This window comes from Sorex fumeus, unplaced genomic scaffold (genome assembly GCF_029834395.1).
Source record: "Sorex fumeus unplaced genomic scaffold, SorFum_2.1 ptg000044l, whole genome shotgun sequence".
Classification (NCBI taxonomy): domain Eukaryota; kingdom Metazoa; phylum Chordata; class Mammalia; order Eulipotyphla; family Soricidae; genus Sorex; species Sorex fumeus.
The window spans coordinates 70,633,408-70,657,673 of NW_026606101.1; the positions used below are offsets into that span (position 1 = coordinate 70,633,408).

At 52.4% G+C, this 24,266-nt stretch overlaps 1 protein-coding gene across 8 annotated transcripts in view; it reads right to left on the minus strand.

The window, feature by feature from the left end:
- TFDP2 (transcription factor Dp-2) overlaps positions 1 to 24,266 on the minus strand; it is a 142,882-nt gene that overhangs the window by 17,924 nt on the left and 100,692 nt on the right. For 3 of the 8 annotated variants that reach the window (XM_056121118.1, XM_056121117.1, XM_056121121.1), the window contains 3 exons: positions 15,888 to 15,991; positions 6,460 to 6,581; positions 2,963 to 3,010 (listed from right to left, as the gene is read on the minus strand). In XM_056121118.1, the coding sequence (XP_055977093.1) occupies positions 2,963 to 3,010; positions 6,460 to 6,581; positions 15,888 to 15,991 (274 nt within the window). Of the gene's footprint in view, positions 1 to 2,962; positions 3,011 to 6,459; positions 6,582 to 15,887; positions 15,992 to 19,160; positions 19,279 to 24,266 lie in introns of those variants that run through there. The other 5 variants (XM_056121120.1, XM_056121115.1, XM_056121116.1 and 2 more) reach the window with 4 other exon arrangements.

A 24,266-nucleotide genomic window follows, 5' to 3' on the forward strand; every position in this document is an offset into this window, starting at 1 on the left:
AGGGGCCAAAGGGCCGGCGACATGGGGCTGGAGCCATAGGACAGCAGGGAGGGCGTCTGCCTTGCACACGACCAACCTAGGTTCAATCTCCAGCATCCCCTATGGTTCCCCGAGCACCGCCAGGAGTAATTCCTGAGCGCAGAGCCAGGAGGAACCCCTGAGCATCGCCCGAAAAACAACAAAAAACCCCCCAAATGAACGAAGCCACTACAGGACCTGGGTCCCAAACATCCACGTGGCTCAGACCCCGCCAAGGGCTCGGCCCCCTGTCCTTCCGCCCCCTTGAGTCACAGTCCGGAGCAACGATTTCTGTTCCCCTCCAACACAAATGGCTAGTCACGCACACACTTTCATAATTAGTGCGGCTTTGGGGACAGGAATGAACCCGAGTCCCTCAAAGCAGGAGGGTGGGGATCCCTCTGAAAGAAGCACGCTGTCCAGTAAGTACGCAACTCTCAACTCGGTGCTCGCAGATTTTTTTTTTAATTTCATTTTTTTTGCTTTTTTGGGGTCACACCTGGTGATGCTCAAGGGTTACTCCTGGCTCTGCACTCAGGAATCACTCCTGGCGGTGCTCGGGGGACCATATGGGATGCTGGGAATCAAACCCGGGTCTGCCGCGTGCAAGGCAAACGCCCTACCCGCTGTGCTATTGCTTAGCCCCGCAGATGTTTTTTCAGAAGCAGGAGACTAGGAAGCAAAGGCAGGGCCGATGTTTTTTCCATATAGTTTAGGTCTAATACATTTATTTTGGAGGTGTGGGGCCAGCCTCCCCCAGCAGTGTTCGGGGGCTCTTTCTGGCTCTGTGCTCAGGAGGAGACCGCTCGTGGTGTGGGGGGCAAGTACAGTGATGGGGATGGAACTGGGGTCACTGCACACAACGCAAGCACCTCCCCTCTCATCCTCAGGGATCACTCCTGGCTCTGCACTTAGGAATCACTCCTGGTGGTGCTCAGGGGACTGTATGGGATGCCAGGAATCGAACCCGGGTCAGCTGCGTGCAAGGCAAACACCCTTCCCGCTGTGCTATTGCTCCAGCCCCATCTTATTTTTTTCATGGAGCAACAAGAAAGTTGGGGGAGCTCTGGGGACTTCAACAGCCTTTCACGAGAGCATTAAGAGCAAACTAAGACAAACTAACTATATTCCTTACATAGGAACAACCGAACATTAAGCAACCATTACAGATGAACGGACTCTTGAATTATACACAGGAGGACTGTAGAGGAGTTTTAATGGGATTGTTCAGTGCAGGACGTGGTCTGTCAACTGGGCATAAACTCAAAGAAAGCTGGCTAAACGCCAATGTCTGTGGTTCCCCCCTTCCCCACCCCCAATCATGTTCTTTTCTGGTTTTCTGCAGGTGCTCAGGGCTTACTCCTGGCTCTGTGCTCAGGGATCCCCCCTGGGGGTGTTTGGGGGCTGTATGTTGTACTGGGATCAAACCAAGGTTAGTCAGGCCACATGGCAGCAGTGGAGATGGGCTGTCCCTTCCCGTGTCCCCGCCCCCTGGGGTCCTGGCTGTCACCCCACGATCTGCCTCCAGTGCCGTCTCAGCACACCAACCACCTTGATCCAGAGACTCCCAGATGAATCTCAAAATGGATTAGCTTCCTACAGAGATATCTGTTCTCTGGATCCCATCCCTTTACGATTTTAGAATTTCAGAAGCGACCTCTCATGATATTCATAATAAGCAACAGAAAATAAATTATCCAGCATCTGCCCCTGGCAGGCAGGCTTGAATGGTGGTGGGGAAATTTGAAACAATGGCAGTGGGAAGGTGTAATGATGGCGGGACTGATGTTGAAACAGTGAATGTGCTCAATGTGAATAACCTTATAAAAATAATTAAAAAAAAAGTAGCTTGTTGAATAACGTAAAAAACAAAATGAAACTAATAGAAAACCAGAGTTAGTAACACACAAGGCAAGAGCCTTACTTCCCGTTCTCTCTCTCCAGCATCTCTTTCTCCCTTTAAATTTGTAATTTAAAACTGACTGATTTTTTTACAAAGCGCTCACCCAGGAAGGAGCATGTGGTTCCAGGCATCAGACTCGGGCCTTGAACAGCCTAAGTATGTGCTCCAGCACGCAAGTCATCTCCTTGGTCAATAAACTTCTTCTTGGGGGGATGAGAGCTGGGTGGGGGATGAGGCCAAGCCCAGCAGTGCTCAGAGATCACTCCTGCTGGGGCTGGGGGGACCCTACGCTTGCTGGGGACAGAACCCGAGTCGGTTGTGTACCAGGCAAGAGCCCAGCCCACTGCACTGATCTCTCTGGTCCCTCACAAACGTCTTCAGCTTTCCGTGTCCAAAACAAGTCTCAGTTCCTCCCACAGAGCACTACTGCAAGGAAGGCAGCCAGCATCAATATCCCCCCCAACGGCCCACGCAGAAGACCAAGTGCCTCCCTTTGGGCACCCCCACCCCCACCCTAAATCCTGCTCAGCCGCCCTGAGAACCTTCTCGCTCCCAGGCGGCAGCCCGGGATGCGCCCCTCGGCCTCGGCCTCCTGAGAAGCAGCCCCGTCGCTGCCCGTGCAAGGCGGAACTCGGGGTTTCCCTGCGATCAGGTTCCTCCTGCAGCCTCCCCGGCCGTTCCAGTCCCTCACATACCTTTGCTTTTCTCCCTGACTCCAGGCTACAGTGCTCTCCAATTACTCCCCCCCAGGACTCCTCATTCAGGTGCTACAGATAGGCCCGTCCCTCTAGCTGGACCCCGGAGCACTGAGCACAGGTTGGGAGGAGCCCCTGAGCACTGCGAGGGTGGCCCCCTCACCAGCCCCGCCCGAACAGTATCTGAGGAATACTCAGTGCAAAAGGAGAGTGGCAGGAACTCAGCAGGAAAGGGACTGAATGGAGGGAAAAAAACCTCCAAGTGGCCCCAGAGGTCGGGTCTGGGCAGCGGGGCCCGCGGTGCACAGCAATATTTGCCCCCCGAAATACTTACACTGACACTCACCTTTCTGAAAAATCAGAGTCTATTAATTCTCTAGCCCGTTTTCTATCACTAAAAAGAAAAAAAAAGATAGCATAGAAGAAAACAAACATTAGAATGGCTTTATTTCACCAACAACTCGTTGTAATCTGTCGAACGCGCCAGCAAACATAAGAAACATAAAAGCAAATCAAAGTGATCACTAGATCCTCAGGCGGAGGAGGGCCATCAGGGAATGGGCGGGCCAAAGGAGCTTAACGCTTCTTTGGAGATTCGCAAAGGAGAAGAAACACAAACGTTTCCATCCCTCCGGCGTGACTGTGGAACTGTGTCACAGTGTCTGAGGCGGCGCAAGGCCTGGGCATGTGTGCTTTGCACGGGAAGTGCTGGGTTCCACCCTGATGACACGAGGTCCCCCGAGCATTGTTGGAGAGTGCTGAGCACTCAGCAGGGAGCATTCCCAGAGCAGTGCTGAGCACTGACCCCCCCAATAGCCCTCATCAACTATCCCAACACACCACCCGCAACAGAATGTCTCACTTGGGCTGGAAATAATCAAATCCTGGTCAGCTCCATGTATGGGGGGTCAAAACGGCAGCCGAGTCATTTTTTCTTGTTAAATTCTCCCCAAACAATGCAAAACAAAACAAAACAAAACAAAACAAACCACAACAAAACACCCCAGGGACCATAAAACCAAAGTGAGGTTGTGGGTCCATTAGAGTTGGTCTAGTCACTGCACCTCACAGGAAAATGACACGTGTGCTTGCATATGAAACTCTGTCCCCTCTGTGTGTGGACATACATGTGTTTCTGAGGGTCTACGCAGCATCTGTCCACTTACTGTTCCGGCCCCTTCCCCCCCCAGAACCATTGATTCAACGACACTCACAGTGCTCTCGCTGGCATCCACAATTACGCCCATCCATGCGCGGCCAACGCAGGATGCCACCAAGTACCAACTAAAGGAACACAACAGGAGCAAAGGGACAGCTCAAAGGGCTGGAATGTGCACTTCATACAGAGGAACCCCGGTTCGATCCCTGGCACTGCGTGGTCCCCTGAGCACTGGGTATGGAGGAGCCCCCAAAGAAAGAAGCAAAATAGTGACAAGAAAAAGTTTCAAGCTACTCATCGGACTATCATTATTGTTATCGTTTTTAGCAAGGAAGAAATTCAGAAATGAGGAGGAGGGGGAGGGCATTTTATTGGGAAAGGCAAGACGCGCTCAGGTTTTCTCTCGATGTTGGAAGAAGCATCTAGAAGAGCCGCCAATATTGAAAGACGTGAAATAAATGAGGAACCAGGAGCATTAACTTAACTGCCTGGCATTTGAAAAAAAGAAGATGAGAAAATTCAATGGAAATTTTCATAAACTCAGCTTGCTTCCCTAGGATCTCTTCCCCCTGTTAAAGCAATTCCGTTTTGACATCCGCAAAGCTGCTAAGTATCCTCATCACGCAGAACCTGTCCTCTCTGGGGGGCCGGGCAAAGCCACCAGGGACAAATCCTCGTACTACTGTTTTACTGCTATGGTTTAAAAACGGTCGCTTCAGAGATGGTTCGTATCTAAGACATTAAGTGACACAAAATAGATTCCAAAGAAAACGTGACTTTTTTATGATTAGACTGGCATTCAAAACATGAGAGCAAGGGGCTGGAGCCATAGCACAGCGGGTAAGGCGTTTGCCTTGCACGCGGCCGACCCGGGTTCGATTCCCAGCATTCCATATGGGCCCCCGAGCACCTCCAGGAGTAATTCCTGAGTGCACAGCCAGGAGTAGGCCCTGTGCATCGCTGGGTGTGACCCAAAAAGCAAACAGCAACAACAACAAAACCCCCCCAAAAACACACACAAAAAACCCATGAGAGCAAGACAAAACAGAACTTAAAAATATTTTTTAAGGGGGGTGGGGGATGGGAGGGATACTGGGACCCGTGGTGGTGGGAAATGGTCACTGGTGGAGGGATGGGTATTCAAAATAAATAAATTAATTAAAAAAAATATACATGTATATATTTTTAAGGGGCTGAAGCAATAGCACAGCGGGTAGGGTGTTTGCCTTGCACACAGCCGACCTGGGTTCGATTTCAGCATCCCATATGGTCCCCCGAGCACTGCTAGCAGTAATTCCTGAGTGCAGAGCCAGGAGTAAGCCCTGTGCATTGCCAAGTGTGACCCAAAAAGTGAAAAAATTAAAAGAAAAAATTTAAGGGCAAGTGGCTGGAGATTAAAATTAAATTAATTAAATAAATAAAATTAAATTAAATAAATTAAGATTAAAATTAAAATTAAAAAAATTTTTTAAGGGACAGTGCAGTGGGGAAGGCAGGCGAAGCGTTTGCCATGCACTGACCTACAGGGTCCGATCCCCAGCACCACACAGTCTGCATCTGCCGAGGCCGCCGGGAGTAAGCCCTGAGCAGAGCTGGGTGTGACCCAAAAAACAAAAGAAAAACTTTTTTTTCCCTTTTTAAACTAGTAACTAGCCAGAAGATGGTTCAGAGGGCTGGGGCACATGTGCGGCGTCTAGCAAGAATCCTCCACCGCTGTATGGCCCCCAGGACCACCAGAGTAGCCCCCAAAGCACCAGTGGAGGGGCCTGGAGTGATAGGACTGAGGGCAGGGTGCCTGCCTTGCTCACAGCAGACCCGGGTTCCATACCCGGCACCCCACTTGGCCCCCCAGAACCCCGCCGGGGAGTTATCCCTGAGCACAGCGCCAGGATGCGCCAGGATGAGCAGGTTATGGCCACAAAACAAACAAGCAGAAAACAAAAGGAAAAAAACCCCAAAGCAAAAGCACCAGGGAGACAGGGATTACGCTCCAAACATTTAAACATACATGTAAATCCATTGAATTGTGGTCTGTAACGCACACCCATGTAAGTTCATTGGTTCACAGTCATGAATACAAACCTAGGTCAATTCACCTACTTGCATCATTAATGCACACCTGTGAAAATTCACTGATTCACGGTCATAAGTGCATACCCGTATCAATTCACCGATTCGCATTCTTAATGCACACCTACGTCAATTCACTGATTCATGGTGGTAAGTGCACACCTATGTAAACGCACTGATTCACACCGTTCACGCTCACCCACGTGAATTCATGGATTCGACCATCCATGCACGCTGATTTCATCAGTAAATTCACTGATCGAATCATTAGTGTGCACCTGTGTCAACGCATGGTTCGCAGGCATTTATGCATCCTGTGCAGACTCCTTGCGTCAGTCACGTATTCACAACACTGTAAGTTCCTCGTTTCAGTCATTTATGCAGACTTCTGCAAATGCCTTGATTCAGTCACCGAGGCATCAACCCACGTCATTCATACATCCCCGTTGATCCATCGACCTGGGTCACCAGGCCCTGTCGGTCCAGCCACCTGTGGTCAATCATGCTGGCCCTGTCGGTCCATCGACCTGGGTCATTCACGCACCCCTGGCCGTCCACCCACCCGGGTCATTCATGCATCCGGTCGGTCCAAGGGGCCGCAGGCAGGTGCTTACCCTGGGACCCAGCCGGTGGCCTCGGCGATGTGCGTCTGCGTGACCATGGCGGGCGCGGGTGCGTAGGGGCCCCCGAGGAGGACGCTTCCAGATCCGGGGAGTCTCTGCGGTGTGCTTATGATCTGCAAGGCAGGGCGGTTACTGCGGAGGCGCCGAAGCGAACAGGAAAAATAAAAAGCGGGGAAAGGGGTCCCTGAGCAACAGCCCACCTGGTTAGAGCCCTGAGCACCACAGGGGGTAGACCCTCCCCCAAAAGAATTAAAAATAAAATAAACGCAAAGAAAACCATTATTTATTTATTTATGCTTTTTGGGTCACACCCAGCGATGCACAGGGGTTGCTCCTGGCTCTGCACTCAGAAATTATTCCTGACAGTGCTTGGGGGGCATCCTATGGGATGCTGGGAATCGAACCCAGGTCAGCCGCGTGCAAGGCAAACACCCCACCTGCTGTGCTATCGCTCTGGCCCAACAATTTTTTTAAAAAGTACAATGAAAACCAGACTGAATTCCCCGAAGCAGGTGATGAGGCCACTGGGGCTCTGGGCCAGCCTGGGGGAGGCCCTGGGGACCTCACAGAGCTCTGGGAGGCCCCCGTGGTGGCGCGCACCCCCCGCCCCCCGGCGCACCTGGCCATCCTTGGGGGTGGCGCCTTTGCACCGCGGGGCACTCGCACTCCTTGATCCCCCAGACTACGGGTGCTGGTGAGATCCCCGCTGCCCACCCGCTGCCCACCCCCAGCTCTTCTCCTGCCCAGTCTCCCACCAGCCCAAGCGCCAGGCCTCAGTACGCATCAGGCCGCACCCATCCCCCCACGCCTGCCCCAAGGGAGGAGGCCCAGGAGAGGCGCGGGTCCCCCTGGATACTGAGCCCTAGAGTCCTGGCAGGCCTCAGGGACAGTGTCCAGGCGTCCCTCAGCGGTTCACCCGTTCAGTCCAGACCCCCAGCCCCAGCGACCACTGGGCATCAGTGCGTAGAGACCCCGTTCCCTGCAGGAACCGCCACTTGAAGGGAGAACTCAGAGTTCTGGGGTCACAGGGGTTCACTTCACTTTCAAGGGGGTTAATGCTTCAAGACCTTAAATACCCATTAGGAATTTTTTTTTAATGTAGGAGTACTGCTATTTATTCAGCAACTGATTAGCTGATTAGCTGATTGAATTGGGCATGAACTCCACCTTACTTTTTTTCATTTTTTATAATTTTATTTATTGAATCACCGTGAGAGCAGTTACAAAGCTTTTGGGTTTAAGTCTCGGTCATACAATGAAACACCCGTACCTTCACCAGTGCCCATTCTCCACCACCAAAAAACCCCAGTATACCCCTATCCCACACCCTCCCCCTGCCTGTGGGGCAGATGATTTCCACATTACTCTCTCTCTACTTTGATCACATTCAATATTTCGACACCAGACCCACCATTATTTGAGATTTTACCCCAACACTCAGATCTGCTGAAAAGGCAACAGTAGACAATTTATGTTCTATTGCTGGTTATGAATAACATATGATGTCGCATGGCTGCAGTAGTGGCCGTGCGATTTTGAAATTCCGAAATTTTAACACTTAAATCTGGAGGGATTTCTGCCAAAACCTGCTGGGTTCCGAGATTTGTTCCTGAGTCTCTTGACATTAGGGATGTTTTAAAGACAGAACAATACTGGGCTGGAGTGATGGGGCAGTGGGGAGGGCGCTAGCCTTGCCCTGTGGACCCAGGTCCAATCCCCGGCATCCCATAGGGTCCCCCAAGCACCATCAAGAGTGATTCCTGAGTACAGAGGCAGGAGGAACCCCTTAGCTTTGCTGGGTGTGGCCTTCACATTCCTCCCCAACCCCCCCACCCAAAAAAAGGTTGAAGAGATGGTAACTGCGGGTAAGGCATTTGCCACTCATGTAGCAGACCCCGATTCAATCTTTATAATCGTAATATACGCCCCCTTAAAACACGTTAGCATATTTTTAAAAAGTGCTCTTACTTAAAACAAAAACAAAACAGCCATGCTTTGCTGAGTGAAGAAATGAGTGAACTGACATTGGGCTGATTACGACTGTTCATTCTTTGGGGTGACCCGCTATAAGCTGATCTCTCTACCTCTGCAGTTTCAAGAATCTCCAAAATAGTGATAAGGTTTGGCTGAAAGTCCCGGTAAGAACAGCACCAGTGTGGACTATCTATGATTTTTAAATGCTACCCCTTATGACAAAAGCAGTTATTCCAGTCAAAATGCTAGAGAATCATCCTCACCCATATCAAATGGAGCCTGACTCCAGCTAAGACCTTAAGTGGCATCGTTCAACTCCTGCTCCCTCCCATACCGAACCAGAGAAAGGATTCCCCTGCTTTCAAGATAAATTCAAACTAAATTATTCTAATTATTAGGTTTGGGGACCACACTTGGCAGTGCCCAGCAGTCACTCCTGGCGGTGCTTGGGGGGCCATATGGGATGCTGGGGATCGAACCCAGGCTGGCACGTGCAAGGAAAATGTCCTACTGTCTGTGCCATTTCTCTGGCTCAAACTAAATTATTAAAGCCTAGTCAACATGAAATTTCTTTTTCTTGGGGTGTGGGAAAGATTTCTGGGGTCACAGAGTGATGCTCCGGAATCAAGCTGGGGTCATCCACCCTTAAGGCGAGGGCCTTACCCCTGGGCCCTCTCTGGCCCAGTGCTGACCAGGGCTCAAGGGGGTCTCTGCCACACAAATGCTTCGGAGAGCTACGCTGATTGAAAAATAGATAAAAGCAAAAGACAAAAACCCGCTGACGGATGTCTGGCGAGTTCCGCACACCAAGGACTAATGAATCTGGGATTCAGACAGCGCGGGCAGACTCGTGAGAGGACGTGTCTGCACCTTCCACTCCGCCTCCGTCTTTCAGGGGAGGAGAGTGTATGTGGGCCTGGCACGGGGAAGCCCAATAAATATTCAGCCCCGAGGTGCTCGGCCTCCTCCCAGCTCTGCTCAGAGGCCTCCAGACAGGCTCAGGGATCAGATGGGGTGTTGGGACCAAACCCAAGTCAGCAGCACTACAGGCAAGTACCCGACGCCGGTGGCTACCTCTCCGACCCCCGAAAAGAAACCCTTTCCACTGTCTCTGTTTTGGACCCACCCCCCCACCGCCCCCCTGGCTCTGCTCAGGGCTCACCCCTGGCTCTGGGGACCACACATACGCCCAAGATCAGATCAGAGTCTGCTGCGAGCCACACCAGTGCTTTAACCCTCCCCCAGAACTCAGGCTCCTGGGTTTTTAAATGATGAAAAAGGAGCTTTCTGGGGCAGAAGCAAAAGAACAGTGAGTAGGGGGGTTACCTTGCTGGAAGCCTAGATGGCCCTCAGGCCCCGCCAGGAGTGATCCGTGAGCGCAGAGCCCCACCCCCACCCCCAGCACTGCCAGGGATGGTCCCCAAACGAAGCAGAAAGTAGCTTCTCTGTTCAAGGATATGCTAGAACCGATACATAAAATTCAGTAGGAAGACAGTCTGAATAGAGGGCTAAGCCCTTAGCCAGTCTCGCATGCAGCCAACCCCAGTTTGATCCCTGGCACCCCATTGAGAACAACTCCCGGCCCCTCGCGAAAGGAAATTTTCTACAATATAAAGAACATGATTCTCACTAATCACTGCATCACACGGACAAATATCCTGTCCCGGGACACCGGTCAGCTTCAGAAATGGGAGTGACTGGCAGATTTTCTTTACTGGGTGGTGCTGGGTATCAAAGCTCCAGAGTACCACACACACACACATACACACACACACACACACACACACACACACACACTTGCCTCCCATCACACACAGAGACACATACATAGACACAGATATACAGACATACACACAGACACACACACACACACACACACACACACACACACACACACACACACATCCAGCACTCTACCACTGAGATGCAACCAGCCCTAAAATGAACCAGTCAGCACTAATCAGTGAGTCACTCTGGGAGCCGGAGCCGGAGCCGGAGTCTTCAGGAGACAATTCTTATCACCCCCACTTACCCTTGCAAGAATATTAATCATGATACTGCTCTACTTCTGCACTACTATATTATGAAGGAGGGCTTTCTCTACGAGTAGGACTCGGGATTCGGTTTAACTGAATTAAAAGGGTCTCAAGGAGCACAGAACTGCAGGAAAAAAAAACAGGCAGGAAAAATGAGTTCTCTCCATGAGAAATGACTTTGGCAGGGAGCTGCCACATTTGAGTTTCCGATTCATCTGTTTATCTGCAGAACTGGGCGCTGAACCTGGGCCCTAGCATGCCCTAGGCAAATTCTCTACTGGCCACATCTCGCCTGTGGACAGTCCCTGCCGAGAGCCGTCAGCAACACTTCCTTCCTTTTAGTGGAGGCTGGAACCAAAAAAATCCTTCACAAACACTTACTGGGCTGGAGAGAGAATATGGGGAGAAGGTGCTGCCTTATACCCTGACTCCCCACCCCCAGGTTCCACGCCTGACACCACGATCTGTCCCCGAACTCCACAGGGGTCACTCCTGAGCACAGAGCCAGGGACAGCTCCTGGGCACTGTGGGGTGCAGCCTCTGAACACAAAACAAATGAAAGAAAGAAAACAGAAGGGGCTGGAGCCATAGCACAGCGGGGAGGGCGTCTGCCTTGCAGGTGGCTGACTCCGGTTTGATACCCGGAATCCCATATGGTCCCCCGAGCACCACCAGGAGTAATTCCTGAGTGCATGAGCCAGGAGTAACCCCTGAGCATCGCTGGGGGTGCCCCCCCACCCCCCAAGAAAAAGAGAGAGGAGGAGAAGAAAATGTCTTAGTTCTTTCTGCCTGCCTTCTCGGTGCTGACACAGGCATGAAGGGTGTGTGTGTGTGTGTGTGTGTGTGTGTGTGTGTGTATCTTTCTCCACCAAAGATGCCAACTGGAGGTACCTGAATCAAACCCACAAGCAATAAAGCCCACCATGCCAGACAGAGAGGCACAGGGTGTGAGGGCAGGAAAGGGTGAAAGGCTGTGGTTTGGGAGGTGGGGAGGGACAAGCAGACACCCTGAAGAAGGAAGAGTGAGCAAAAATGATGCAGGTGAGGGTCGGACACAGCTCTCCGCCCACTAGACCCCCCCCCCCGCCCCACATGCCAACCCTAGGAAGTAAGCACCCAGCTCAATCTGGGGGTACCACTAACAAGGTCCCCAAGCCCTCAGCTTTCAAAGCAGCTACAGATATACACCTCATTTCCTTAGGATGCCAACAAAGTTCAAAGACACACACACACACACACACACACACACACACATACACACGCACAAGCACACGCACGCACACGCAGTCCAACCAAATCAAGCCACAGCACCACCTGCTGGCAAAGCAGCAGTAGCTCAACTCCCTTCCCATAGCTGGAGAGATTTAAACATTATATACATACATATACAGAAAACAGTCCGAAATTCAAGGCCAGGGAGACAGGAACAGCCAGGGCTCAACCTCTGCCCAGTCTCCAGGAGTAACCCCTGAGCACAGAGCCCGGAGCGACGCCCCAAGACAAAAACAAGAAACAGGAGAAATCTAAAGGAGCAGCTATCAACGAAAATTCCAGAAAAACAAACACAAACACCCACCAGCAAGGTCAGATCCTTCAAGGGCTCATGATATCACAAGGGAGCGCAACTTTCTAGAATCCAAGCTCAGAAGATTTTATCGCCCTGTGGGACAGAGTTCAGATTCTTCCAAGAATCTGGGGAGGGGGTGGAGGGTAAGAAAGTCAAGGGCCAGAGACTGAGGTGGAAGCTTGAACTAAAAAAAGATGTTAGGGCGGCTGGAGCAACAGCACAGCGGGTAGGGCGTTTGCCTTGCATGCAGCCGACCTAGGTTCGATTCCAAGCATCCCATATGGTCCCCCGAGCACCGCCAGGAGTAATTCCTGAGTGCATGAACCAGGTGTAACTCCTGTGCATCGCTGGGTGTGACTCAAAAAGAAAAAAAAGATGTTAGGGGCAGGAGAAAAACCCAGTAAGAAAACAAATAAACAAACAAACAAAAATACTTGGAATGGATAGAAAGTATGAGAGAGGATGGCCTGGCTTTGTTTTGGGGGCCACCACGGGTGCTCAGGGTGCATGCCTGGGGACCATATGGAGAGTCAGGGATCAAACCCCGGTCAGCGGCGTGCAAGACCAGCACCCAGCCTTGCACTCTGGCCCCAGTTCCTGGTCTGACATACCTGAAATACTCCGAGATTAAAACCTGCCAAGCAAGAATATTCTGCTGCAAGATTCTTTCAGATAAGAAGAGTCAAGTCAAGGAAGCAAAAAGGGAGGGGAAAAATGTGGAGGGATGAGCCCCTGAAAGGCGCCTTCAGGGATGTGGAAAAGGAGAGACAAGACAGAAGCCTGCCGCGGCCTGGGTACGAGTCTCTGATGCCACACATGGCCCTCCAGAGCACCACCAGGGATCACTCAGCGCACAAGGACAGGAACAGCTCCGAAATCTGAACCAATGAGGTTCGGGTTTTTAGGGCCACACCTGGCGGTGCTCAGGGCTCACTCCTGGCTCTGTGCGGAGGGATCACTCGGGCAGGGTCGGGAGACTAAAGTGGTGCCGAGGATGGAACCCGGGTCGGCAAAGCAAGCGCCCTGCCAGTTTCTCAGCCGTTTATCAAGGCAAGCGGGCAAGGTGCTTGCTTGCATAAGCAAAGCCAGGGTCGATCCCTGGCACCCCATGTGGAGCCTGAAGCGCTCAAGGAGGGATCCCTGAGCAGGGAGCGAGGAGTAAGCCCTGAGCACTGACAGGGAAGGAGGGAGGGAGAGGAGGAGGAAGGAAGAAAGGAAGGAAGGAAGGAAGGAAGGAAGGAAGGGAGGGAGGGAAGGAAGGAATGAGGGAGGGAAGAAGGAGGGAGAAAAGAAAGGAAGGAAAAGAGGGAAGGAGGGAGGGAGGAAAAAAGGAAAAAAGGAAGGAGAGGGAGGGAGGAAGAAGGGAGAAGGGTGGGCATCTCCTTCACCGGAGTCCCCACCAACAGGGGTCGGACGGGCGTGGCTGAGCTTAGCGCACGCGTCTCCACATGCCTGCCAAGTGCTGCCCGTGTCGATCCCAGCACCGAGGCAGGGAGAAGCACCAAGAGCAAAGGACACTGGGTAGAAAACACTCTTCCCTAAGAGTCTCTGACTCCCAGCAGCACTGCTGAAATACTAGCAGGACGGTCCCTCAAAACAGGGGCAGCAAGCTAAGGGGGACACGCGATGTCTGGGCCTGTCGGTCTCAGTTTGTATTAAAAAACATCTCCTGGGGCTGGAGCGATAGTACAGCGGGTAGGGCATTTGCCTTGCATGTGGCCGACCCGGGTTCGATTCCCAGCATCCCGTATGGTCCCCTGAGCACCGCCAGGAGTGATTCCTGAGTGCATGAACCAGGAGTAACCCCTGTGCAAAGCAAAAAAAAAAAAACAAACCACAAACCATCTCCTAAACTGATGAAAAGGCAGCACTCGGCCGCCTTATCTCGGGGGCCCGGGCTGCAGGGGCCGGGAGCAGCCCACGCTCGCCTCCGAGCCTCTGAAAAGAGCCCGAGAGAGCGCCGGGGCCAAGCGGGGCCACTCACCTGAGAGGAATCACATTCCTCGCATGCTTAAGCGAACGGGTCAGACCCGAGCTGGAACGCGGCCGGGAAGGAACAGTCCTGCACTGACCAAGAAAAATGTGCTCGCCACAAAGTCTGAGGAGCCTTCGGGGCCGGCCGGAACGCAAGGAGACTGAAAGAAAGGTCTGTCTCGGGACGCCTGTGTTTAACACAGACACGAGCCTTATAGGCAGGGCAGAGCCGAGCCTCGAGCTCCAGGTACCCCAGGCCAGGAAGGGCAGTCACTGAATCTGTTCACAGTGGGGGAAGTGTCAGGAGCTGTTTCAGTTACTTGTTTATGAACAAGGCAATCAACCTCATTTATCAATAAAATTTATTTAATTTATATATTTAACACAGAGGGTAGGGCATTTGCCTTGCACGTGGCCTACCCGGGTTCGATTCCTCCACCCCTCTCAGAGAGCCCTACAAGCTACCCATGATGTATCCGATATGCCAAAAACAGTAACAACAAGTCTCTTGATTTGTTTTGAGACGTTACTGGTGCCCACTTGAGCAAATTGATGAACTACGGGAGGACAGTGATACAGTAGCACAGTGATATTAATATATGAATGTATATGAATACATTAAATATATATTAGTGTAGCACTGCACTGCTCTGTAGCACTGTCCTCCCATTGTTCATCAATTTGCTCAAGTGGGCACCAGTAACATTGTGAGACTTGTTACTGTGTCTGGCATATCGAACGAATATATTAAATATATTATATTTAATACTTTAAACATAGGGGCTGGAGCAATAGCACAGCAGGTAAGGCCTTGCACGCGGGCAACCCGGGTTTGATTCCTCTGTCCCTCTTGGAGAGCCCAGCAAGCTACCGAGAGTATCCCGCCCACACGGCAGAGCCTGGCAAGCTCCCCGTGGCGTATTCAATACGCCAAAAACAGTAACAAGTCTCACAATGGAGACGTTGCTGGTGCCTGCTCGAGCAAATCAATGAACAATGGGAGGACAGTGCTTCAGTGCTACGTTAAATATAAATAAAAATATTAAAATAAATAAAGTCTACCTAAACTTTATTTATAAACCTCATTTATGAACAAACCCTCCCTTGCTCTGGAAAGGGTTTAAGGGCCGCAGAGGCAGAACAAGAGTTCAGGCCCTTTGCTTTGCATGGGGCAGACCTGGGTTTGATCCTCGGTAGCACATGTGGGTCCCCCGTGCTACTCCAGAAGCACAGGATGCCCGGGCACAGAGCCAGGAGTAGGCCCTGAGCCCGGCCGAGTGTGGCCTCCAGACCAAACCAACAACAATGACAAAGAAGTGACACAGACACTGGGATATCTAATGAGCGTCTCTGGAGAAACCACCGTCTTTCCCATTTCAGCTGCTAGAGAAAAAGATAAAATGACGGGCACCACCCGCTGGCGAGAGTTTCAAAGAAACAGCTCCGGGGAGATGAACTCTTGTTCATATTCAATTCGTGAGAGTATAAACGTAGAAGGGCAACTGCCTTGCACACCTTAGGCCCGGGTTTGATCCTTGGCATCCCATATGGTCCGCCGAGTACTGCCACGAGTAATTCCTGAGCACTGAGCCAGGAGTAAGCCCTGAGCATCACCGAGCGTGGCCCGAAAGTCAAAAAGATAAAAATTAAAAAATAGTTTTTTCCAGGAAGTGCCTACGACAAAGCAAGGAGATAATCCTACAGGAGAGCGATGGCCTTACATGGGTGAAGCCCTGGGTTCCATCCCCGGTACCAGAAAACAAAAAAATAAAGGCAGGAAGTGCCTGAGAGAAATGGAGTAGCACGTTTGAGCACACGCCTTTGGTCTAAGCGAAGCCTCGGAATCTAAAACGGGACGAAGTTCTTACCATTTGGGGTCCAACATTCACATTGATTGGTCCTAAGGTTTTGGGTAAAATCTTTGTTGGTGAATTGGTACTGGAAACTGGAAACGCAACAAAGGAAATGTTACCTGCAAAGACACAAGGGAACATCTGGTTACGGGGGCAAGTTTCAGGCCCGCCGGGGTGAGCCCGTAATCCACGGTGCGGAACCTGAGGAAACAAATGGTTCCACCTTGCTCACAGTAAAGGCTGGGATGCCAGAGAGTGTGTGTGTGTGTGTGTGTGTGTGTGTGTGTGTGTGTGCGCGCGCGTGCGCGCGCTATCAGAGTTGAGCTGTACAGAGCTTTATTATCATCCTGGAAACAAAGAAATGGAAAAAAATATACATCTGAGGGCCGTAGAGGGAGTTTGATGGGCTAAGCTCAGGTAAACATGCTTGGCGTGCAGGAGGCCCAGGTTCAAACCCTGGCATCACACAGGTCTCTCAAACACACACACACACACACACACACACACACACACACACACACACGCTGAACCAATCAGAAGGTCTTGTTGGTTTGGTTTGTTTGGGGGCCATAGTTGGCAGTGCTCAGGGCTGACTCTTGGTCTGTGCTCAGGGTTCATTCCTAGCAGGGCTCAGGGGACCATATGGGGTGTTGGAGATTGAGCCCAGAGGGCTACATGCAAGGCAAGAGCCCTGTCCACTGTCCTATTGCTCAAGCTCCCATCAGAAAGGCTTTACGGGACAACACTTAAACAGTCACACTCCAAGTAATGTGCTGAAAATGCGACAAAGTATGATGCCACTTTGTCTCTGAGGCCGGACTCTGGGACCAGGGTCGGGAGCTGATTTCAATCCCGGAAATCCCCAAGGAGGAGAACCCAGAGGTCACACCCAAACCCAGAGCAAAGCAACGGTTTTCTGAACTGCTGTCAACTCCCTAACTCCTCCCAGCAACCCTCAGTTCCTCCCCGTTCTTTTCTTCGATGAGAACAGAGACCCTCACGGTTAGAGGGTGGAACTCGGGGTGCAGGGGGTGGCCCCCAGCACTGCAGAGTCTCCACAGCAATTAAAATCAAAAGAGACAGTAAGTCAATGCAACCTAAAACTGACAGAGGGCCACCTATATGAGTGGCCTTCAGTGTTGAAGCCCCCTGGGAGACAGGAGCGCAGAGACCACTCAGCCTCTTCCTCTAAGCGCCCGCCCTTCTGAGGTGCTCCTCAGCCTCCCTCAGCATCCTGCCTCTGGAAGGGGGTCACGGCTTTTCTCCCTCCCTCCCTTTCCTGAGTGGGAATGCACTTGAGAGGCGTCTGACACCTCACTATGCTGGCCGCCATTCTCTCCCTCTGCCCATTCATCTCCCTCAAGCTCCATAGAAGGGGTGTGTGTGTGTGTGTGTGTGTGTGTGTGTGTGCGTGTGTGTGTGGTGCCTGCTGTGTGTTTGTGTGTGATGTTTGGTGCCAAGAAATGGAACCTAGGATCTGTGTGTGTGTTTTTATGTATGTGTGTGCAATGGGCAATGGAACTTGTGTGTGTTTGTGTGTGATGCCAAGGAACGGAACCTAAGATCTGTCTGTGTGGTGCCAGGGATGGGCCCCAGGGCTTCTGTGTGTATGTGTGTGTGGTGCCAGGGATGAAACCCAATATCTGTTGTGTGTTTGTGTGTGTGTGTGTGCGCACACATGCACAGAAAAGAACTTAGGACCTTCTGTGTGTTTGTGTGTGATGTGTAGTGCCAAGGAATGGAACCCAAAAGCTCACAAATGTGAGGCAGGTGCTGTACCAACGGGCCATGACCCCGGCCCTGCGGGAAGCAGGAACTCCATGAAAATCCCAGCTGCTTCCCTGCAACTGGCGGGCCGCGCCCCTTCTCTCCTCTCCATACACAAACAAGTATCCTCTCTTCCATTCTGATCACAGAAACTGGGCTTCACTGCGCACCGTCCTCTGACTCTTGGTTCACAGCTGTTCCCTGCTACAGCAGAGCGGGTGATACCTGCCAGCGAGGTCGGACTCCACTTCCCCAGGGTTTTTCTTGAACTTACTCGGACCCGCGTCCTCCTGCCCCCACGACTTCCCAGAGCGAGCTCGGAGCTCTTCTCAAGGTGCGATTTCCCAGGAGCACAATTCCTGGGTCAATTCTCAGCCCTCAACTCCTGGGACCATTCAGCTGCACTTGGTACTTTCTGGATCCCGCCTTCTTTGGGGACACTCTCACTGACCTTCAACCCGACATTCTCTTTTGGGTCTAAGCGACTGACGCCTCCTCTGTAAGAATGCTCCAGGGGGCCAAAGAGATAGTACAGTGGGTAGGGCACTCATTGGCCTTGCACCAGGCTGATCCCAGTTCCATCCCAGGCATCCCAGATGGTCCCCCAAGCACCGCCAGGAGTGATCCCTGAGTGAAGAGCCAGGAGTAACCCCTGAGCACCGCCAGGTGTGAGAAGAAAAAGAATGTTCCAAGGGGCCGGGAGACAGTACAGTGGGTGGGGTGTTTGCCTTGCTTGCCTTGCGCAAGGCTGTCTGATCGGAGTGAGTCCTGAGCTCAGAGCCAGGAGTAGCTCCTGAGCGTTGCAGGGTGTGGCCCAAAAGCAAAACAAGCAAAAGAATCTGGGGCTGCGGGGACAGGACGGCAGGGAGGGCACTTGCCTTGCACACACAGCCGACCTGGGTTTGATCCCTGGCATCCCATACGGTCCCTGGAGCTCTGCCAGGAGTGATCCCCAGGTGCAGAGCCAGGAGTGATCCCTGGGCATTGACAGGTCTGACCCCAAACAAAACGAACATTTTCCAGAGCCCCGAGGATTGTCCTCCACCTCTTTCTCTGCCAGCTCTCCTCAAGGCCGTGATCTGCGGGCACCGGGCATGTTTCTCTGGACTAAAGGTGGGACTCGCTAACCGCTGCCATCTCTCTCGGCCCCCTGGAGTGCTGGGCAACTCCAGGGCATAATTCCAGGCCTTTCTCGTCCACCCAGTAACCTCCGTCCCTACACCCCTCTCTTCATCTCAGCACGGGCAGCTCCATCCTCAACGGTGCAGACCAAAAGAATACCACGAGAAAAAATACCACCGAGTCCTCCTTTCCCAGTAGTTCACAGATGCTGTCTGGCTGAGCACGTGCGTGAGTGGTACAGGACCTGCCGCGCTCACAGAGGTGCGGGGAGGCGGGGGGGGTGGCGGGTGGCGGTGGGTCAAAGCCCTACAGGTCTCCCTTCCCTCCACGTCTTGTCGGCCAAATCTGTAAAGTAGAGCCTGGGGGCCGGGGAGGTAGCACAGTGGGTAAGGCGCTTGCCTTGCATGTGGCCGGCTCTGGTTGGATCCCTGGTACCGTCTCTGGTCTCCCAAGCACCACTAGGAGTGATCCCTGAGCACAGAGCCAGGAGGAAGCCCTGAGCACCGCCAGGTGTGACCTACAAATAAAGAAAATTTCAAAATAGTCGATTCATTGGGGGCCAGTACAGTGGGGGAAGGTGCTTGCCTTGTGCGCAGCTGACCCCGGGTTCGATCCCCGACATCCCATATGGTCCCCTGAGCACTGCTAGGAGTGATTCCTGAGTGCAGAGCCAGAAGAACCCCTGAGCATCACCAGATATGGTCCAAAAACAAACAAGCAAAAAACTATCCAGCTGATTCCCACTGATTTCAAATGACATGACCTAACTGCAAGGGATCGTTAAGACGGATTCTTCACTGGGGCTGTTGGAAAACTTAAAACAATTTCTCCCACCACCCACCCACCCAGTTTATTATTTATTTATTTATTTTAGTTTTGGGGCCACACCTAGCAATGCTCGGGGGGTCACTCCTGGTGGTGCTTGGGGGACCATATGGGATACCGGGGATCGAACCCAGGTCGGTTGCATACAAGGCCAACGCCCTCCCCGCTGTGCTACCCGCTATGGCCCAAACGTACACAACTTCGTTTCTGAAAGTGGTCCCCGTTACCCTCCTGCAGAGCCCTCTTCTCGGCAGCCAGCATTCCAGCGAGCAGCTCCAACCCCCTCCTCCCCCAACCCCAACGCGGGCTCTGCACCTCGGCCAGCCTTCGTCCCTGTCCCCTGCCAGCAGCCCCGAGGTCCCCCCGGCCATGCAAGCCCGTGTTCCCCACGGCTCTGGCCCTGCAAGTCCCCCCCAAACCCTCGGACCCTTCCTCTCCCACATCTAAGAGCCTGCTGCTCTAACTTCCTCCCAGTCCCCACTAAGCTGTCACTGCCTCTGAGACCCCCGACCCCCACTAGGAACATTCACCCCAGCATCCGCCCCGCAGGCTGGGGTTCAGCCCCCCTCAGAACCCCGCCACCTGTATCGTCAGCACCAGGCCCAGTGCTAGACACAGCAAAGCAGCACAGGGCTCTGTCAGGTGTGTGCGTGAATGCACGAATGTCACACACAAGCCAGCGACACAAACTCACAAGGTCAGAGCGCACAGAGAAAGCGGAGTTGCTGCAGAGGCCCTGTACCGCTTGGCCATTCTGCTCCCTGCCCTGGTGCTAGCTTCCGGGGCCATTCTGGCATATTCCAGCCTAACTAGAATACCAACAAACACTCATAAATCCTCTTTTCCCCCTTCCACATATATCTATAGACCATCACTCCGCGCAGCTTTTTCTTAACACCATAATCTACTTCCACACCCACGTAAGCTGGCGTGGCTTTAATATTATTTTTACAATTACTAATTTTCTTCTTCTTCTTTTTTTTTTGCTTTGGGAACCACATTCTGTGGTGCTCCAGCCTACTCCTGCCTCTGTGCTCAGGGCTCACTCCTGGCAGTGCTCAGGGTATGTTGGGATAGACCCTGGGTATGCGAGGCAAGGGGGCCACCCTCCCCCATCGCTCCAGCCTCTTAACCTATATTTTGTTAGCCGCTAGGCAGAAAGCTCCTTTTATGTCCCAGCAGTTTATTGCACCCTGGAGTAATGCAAAAGCTTTTAGTGCTACAAATATTAATCACAGAACCCTATTCCAGTCACCACCGGGGCTGTGTGCTTGTCGGGGCCCCTGGTTGCACCAAGGGGCTGTGGCACTTGACCTTCGACCTCCCTTCGGTGTGGACGGGCGCACATTCTTCGCACCAGCCCAGGAGCCCACGGGAGTCAGCACGGCGTCTTGATTCTGCTTTGACCGGAGCACGCCAGTAACGCTCAACGTGTTTCCTTTGAAAGCCGCTTAAGGGCCAGAGAGCGCTCGGTCCCCGGGACACGCCCTTCTCTGGCACCACAGGGAGGCATGGTGGAGAGCCCTGAGCACCAAGTCCTGGGTCCAGGCAGGGCCATCTGGCCTGCTTGGCCAAGACAACTGGGAGTGGCCCGGGGCCGCCTGAGAACTGCTTGGGAGGTCCCCGAGAAGATAAAACTAAAATGAAGTGAAAGCCATCCAAGGTTCCCTCCTGGGCATTAAGCCCATCTTTCTTTAAAAAAGGAAAAAAAAGTTTTTTCTAAGGGGCGGGAGAGATAGTAGAGCAGGCTGAGTTTTTGAGTGGCTGCCTGGCACGCAGGCGACTGGGGTAAGATCCCCGGCATCCCATGTGGCCCCCCCAAACCCGCCACAGTGCAGAGCCAGGAGAAAGCCTTGAGCCCTGAAAAGCCTTGTTTCAGGTGTGGTCCTGAAACAAAAACACCAACAAAAAAATTTTAATTAAAAAAATTAATCAGGGGGCTGGAGAGATAGCATAGTGGGTAGGGAGTTTGCCTTGCACGCGGCCGACCCTGTTCGATTCCCAGCATCCCATATGGTCCCCTGAGCACCGCCAGGAGTAACTCCTGAGTGCAGAGCCAGGAGTAACCCCCTTGCATCTCCAGGTGTGACTCCCCCCTCCAAAAAAAAGGGAAAAAAAATTAATCAGGGGCTGGAGTGATAGCATAGCGGGTAGGGCGTTTGCCTTGCACGTGGCTGACCCGGGTTTGATTCCCAGCATCCCAGATGGTCCCTGAAGCACAACCAGGAGTAATTCCTGAGTGCATGAGCCAGGAGTAACCTCTGAGCATCGCTGGGCGTGACCCAAAAAGAAAAAAAAATTAAAATAAATAAAAACAATGTCCTTCCTTTTCAGTTTCTCCCTCTTCCCCTCATGGTTGCAGACGGCACTGGGGGCCGACTGAGGGGTCTCATGCACCTCCAGCTCCAGTGCTGGGAACCCTGGGGGTGATAACTCCGATTCCTGTGTTCCCACACTTGGCCGCGGTACACACATAGGTCCACACGTGCTCGCCAGGCGGCACACTCGGAGCTGAGCGCGTGTTACAGTGGTGGTGTTCGCCAGGGCGGCCTTGGTGCTCACAAGTCACTCCCACCTCCCAGCCATGCAGCGGGCACATCCTCTTTGCTGTGGTGCCCGCTAGGGGTGGCGCCACACACACTGGACTGTGGTTCAGCTGGACACCGCTCATAGCACTGGGGAGCTCAGGCAGCAGAGCTGGAAAGACCACAGCTGGCGCATGTGGGGGCGCTGGGGATTGAACTCTTGACCATATGTTCACAAAGCAGACGTTCTTTTTCACCATGCGGATGCTCTAAGTCTCTGCTCTAGTCTAACGGTCCGAGCCCGTCTTGGTTTTCCTAGATCATCTTTAAATATTAAAAGAACAGTCTACCTGCTGCAAATTTAAGCTTGATGTGACTTTCTTTGTAGGGAGGAGGGGAGATAAGCCATATGGCAGTGGTGGGGGGTAGGGTTACTCCCTGCTGGGTGCTTTGGTGCTTGGGCTACCAGGTGATAGGTGCTGGGGATCGAACCTGGGGCTCTCACGTACAAAGCATGCCCTGCACCCCTTTGAGTTATCTCCTAGCCCCACTTTACGTACTTTCAAACACAGAAATTAATTTTAAAGTTCTCTACTGTTATGACTCTGGGTCCTACTAAAAAAAAAAAAAAGATAGAGTTCTCTGCGGCTGGAACAATAGCACCGCAGCACGCAGCCGACATGGCCGACCTGAGTTCGATTCCTCTGCCCCTCTTGGAGAGCCCGGCAAGCTACCGAGAGTATCTTGCCCGCATGGCAAAGCCTGGCAAGCTCCCCGTGACGTATTCAATATGCCAAACACAGTAACAAGTCTCACAATGTCTCACAATGTTACTGGGCCCGTTCGAGCAAATAGATGAACAATGGGAGGACAGTGACAGTGACAGTGACAGAAGCTCTCTGGGACAGACGAAGAGGTCGTACAGCTAGCCAGACGCCTGCCTGGCATGGGGCTGATCAGTTTCAATCCCCAGCATCCCAAACCGTCCCGTGAGCACCTCCAGGAGTGATTCCTGAGAACCGAGTGTGACCCCAAACCAAAACCAAGCAAAAGCTATGTAGTTCTTATCTCCAGGGTTTGTTTCCAACTGGTGATACACTTCCTTGAAATTACCAGTTGGACATCCTAAGAGTATCTTAACTAACCCTCATGCTTTCTTACCAGACTTTAATACCTTCATTCGAAACACGGGGGCTGGGACAATAGCACAGCGGGTAGGGTGCTCGCCTTGCACATGGCCAACCCAGGTTTGATTCCCAGTGTCCCATAGGGTCCCCTGAGCACTGCCAGGAGTAATTCCTGAGTGCAGAGCCAGGAGTAACCCCTGAGCATCGCTGGGTGTGACCCCCCCAAAAAAAACCGTTAATACCTTGAGCCCTCTGGAAAGTGTCTGATGTAAGCTGGGGAAGACCAGCATCCCAGAGGTAACGTGGCTCAGAGGCGATACCACGCCTGGCGTGCCCAAGGCCTCAGCTTTGCTCCCTGACACCAAAAATGGGGTAAACACTGTCCTCCACCCCCACCTCCCAGATCACTCTTTACATGAAATCACAGCCTGCTTCCGCTCTCCAGGGCAGGGATCAATGGGATCACTCGCTCTTTCGGGATCCGCAGGTGCCTTTCTCTTCTCAGAACAGAGAATACAACCGTCTTTTTATTCCCTTTATATGGACCAGCATGACCTGACTTTACTTATTATTAATATTTCTGGGGCTGGAAAGATAGTACAGCGGGTAGGGCATTTGCCTTGCACGCGGCCGACCTGGGCTCAGTCCCTGGCATCCCATATGGTCCCCTGAACACTGTCAAGAGTAACTCCTGAGTGCAGAGCCGGAAGTAACCCCTGAGCATCCCTGGGTGTGACCAAAACCAGCAAAAACAATAATAATAACAATAATGATAATAATAATAATTTCCACTAAGCAATGAGCAGTCGTGAATTTCTTCCCTTCTGAGACCACACTTTCGGCCACTGGAGCGTGACAGTTGTCACGGGTCATTGGATGGTGTCCAATAAGGGTGTCCTAATGAGGCCTTATCACAGCTCCTGCTACAAGGGGCGATGAGAGTTAAGCGCAACCAGCTTAAGGTCGCGCAACCCACAACTCAACAGAATGGCCCGGGAGAAATGGGCGGAGGCTTGGCACACCCATTG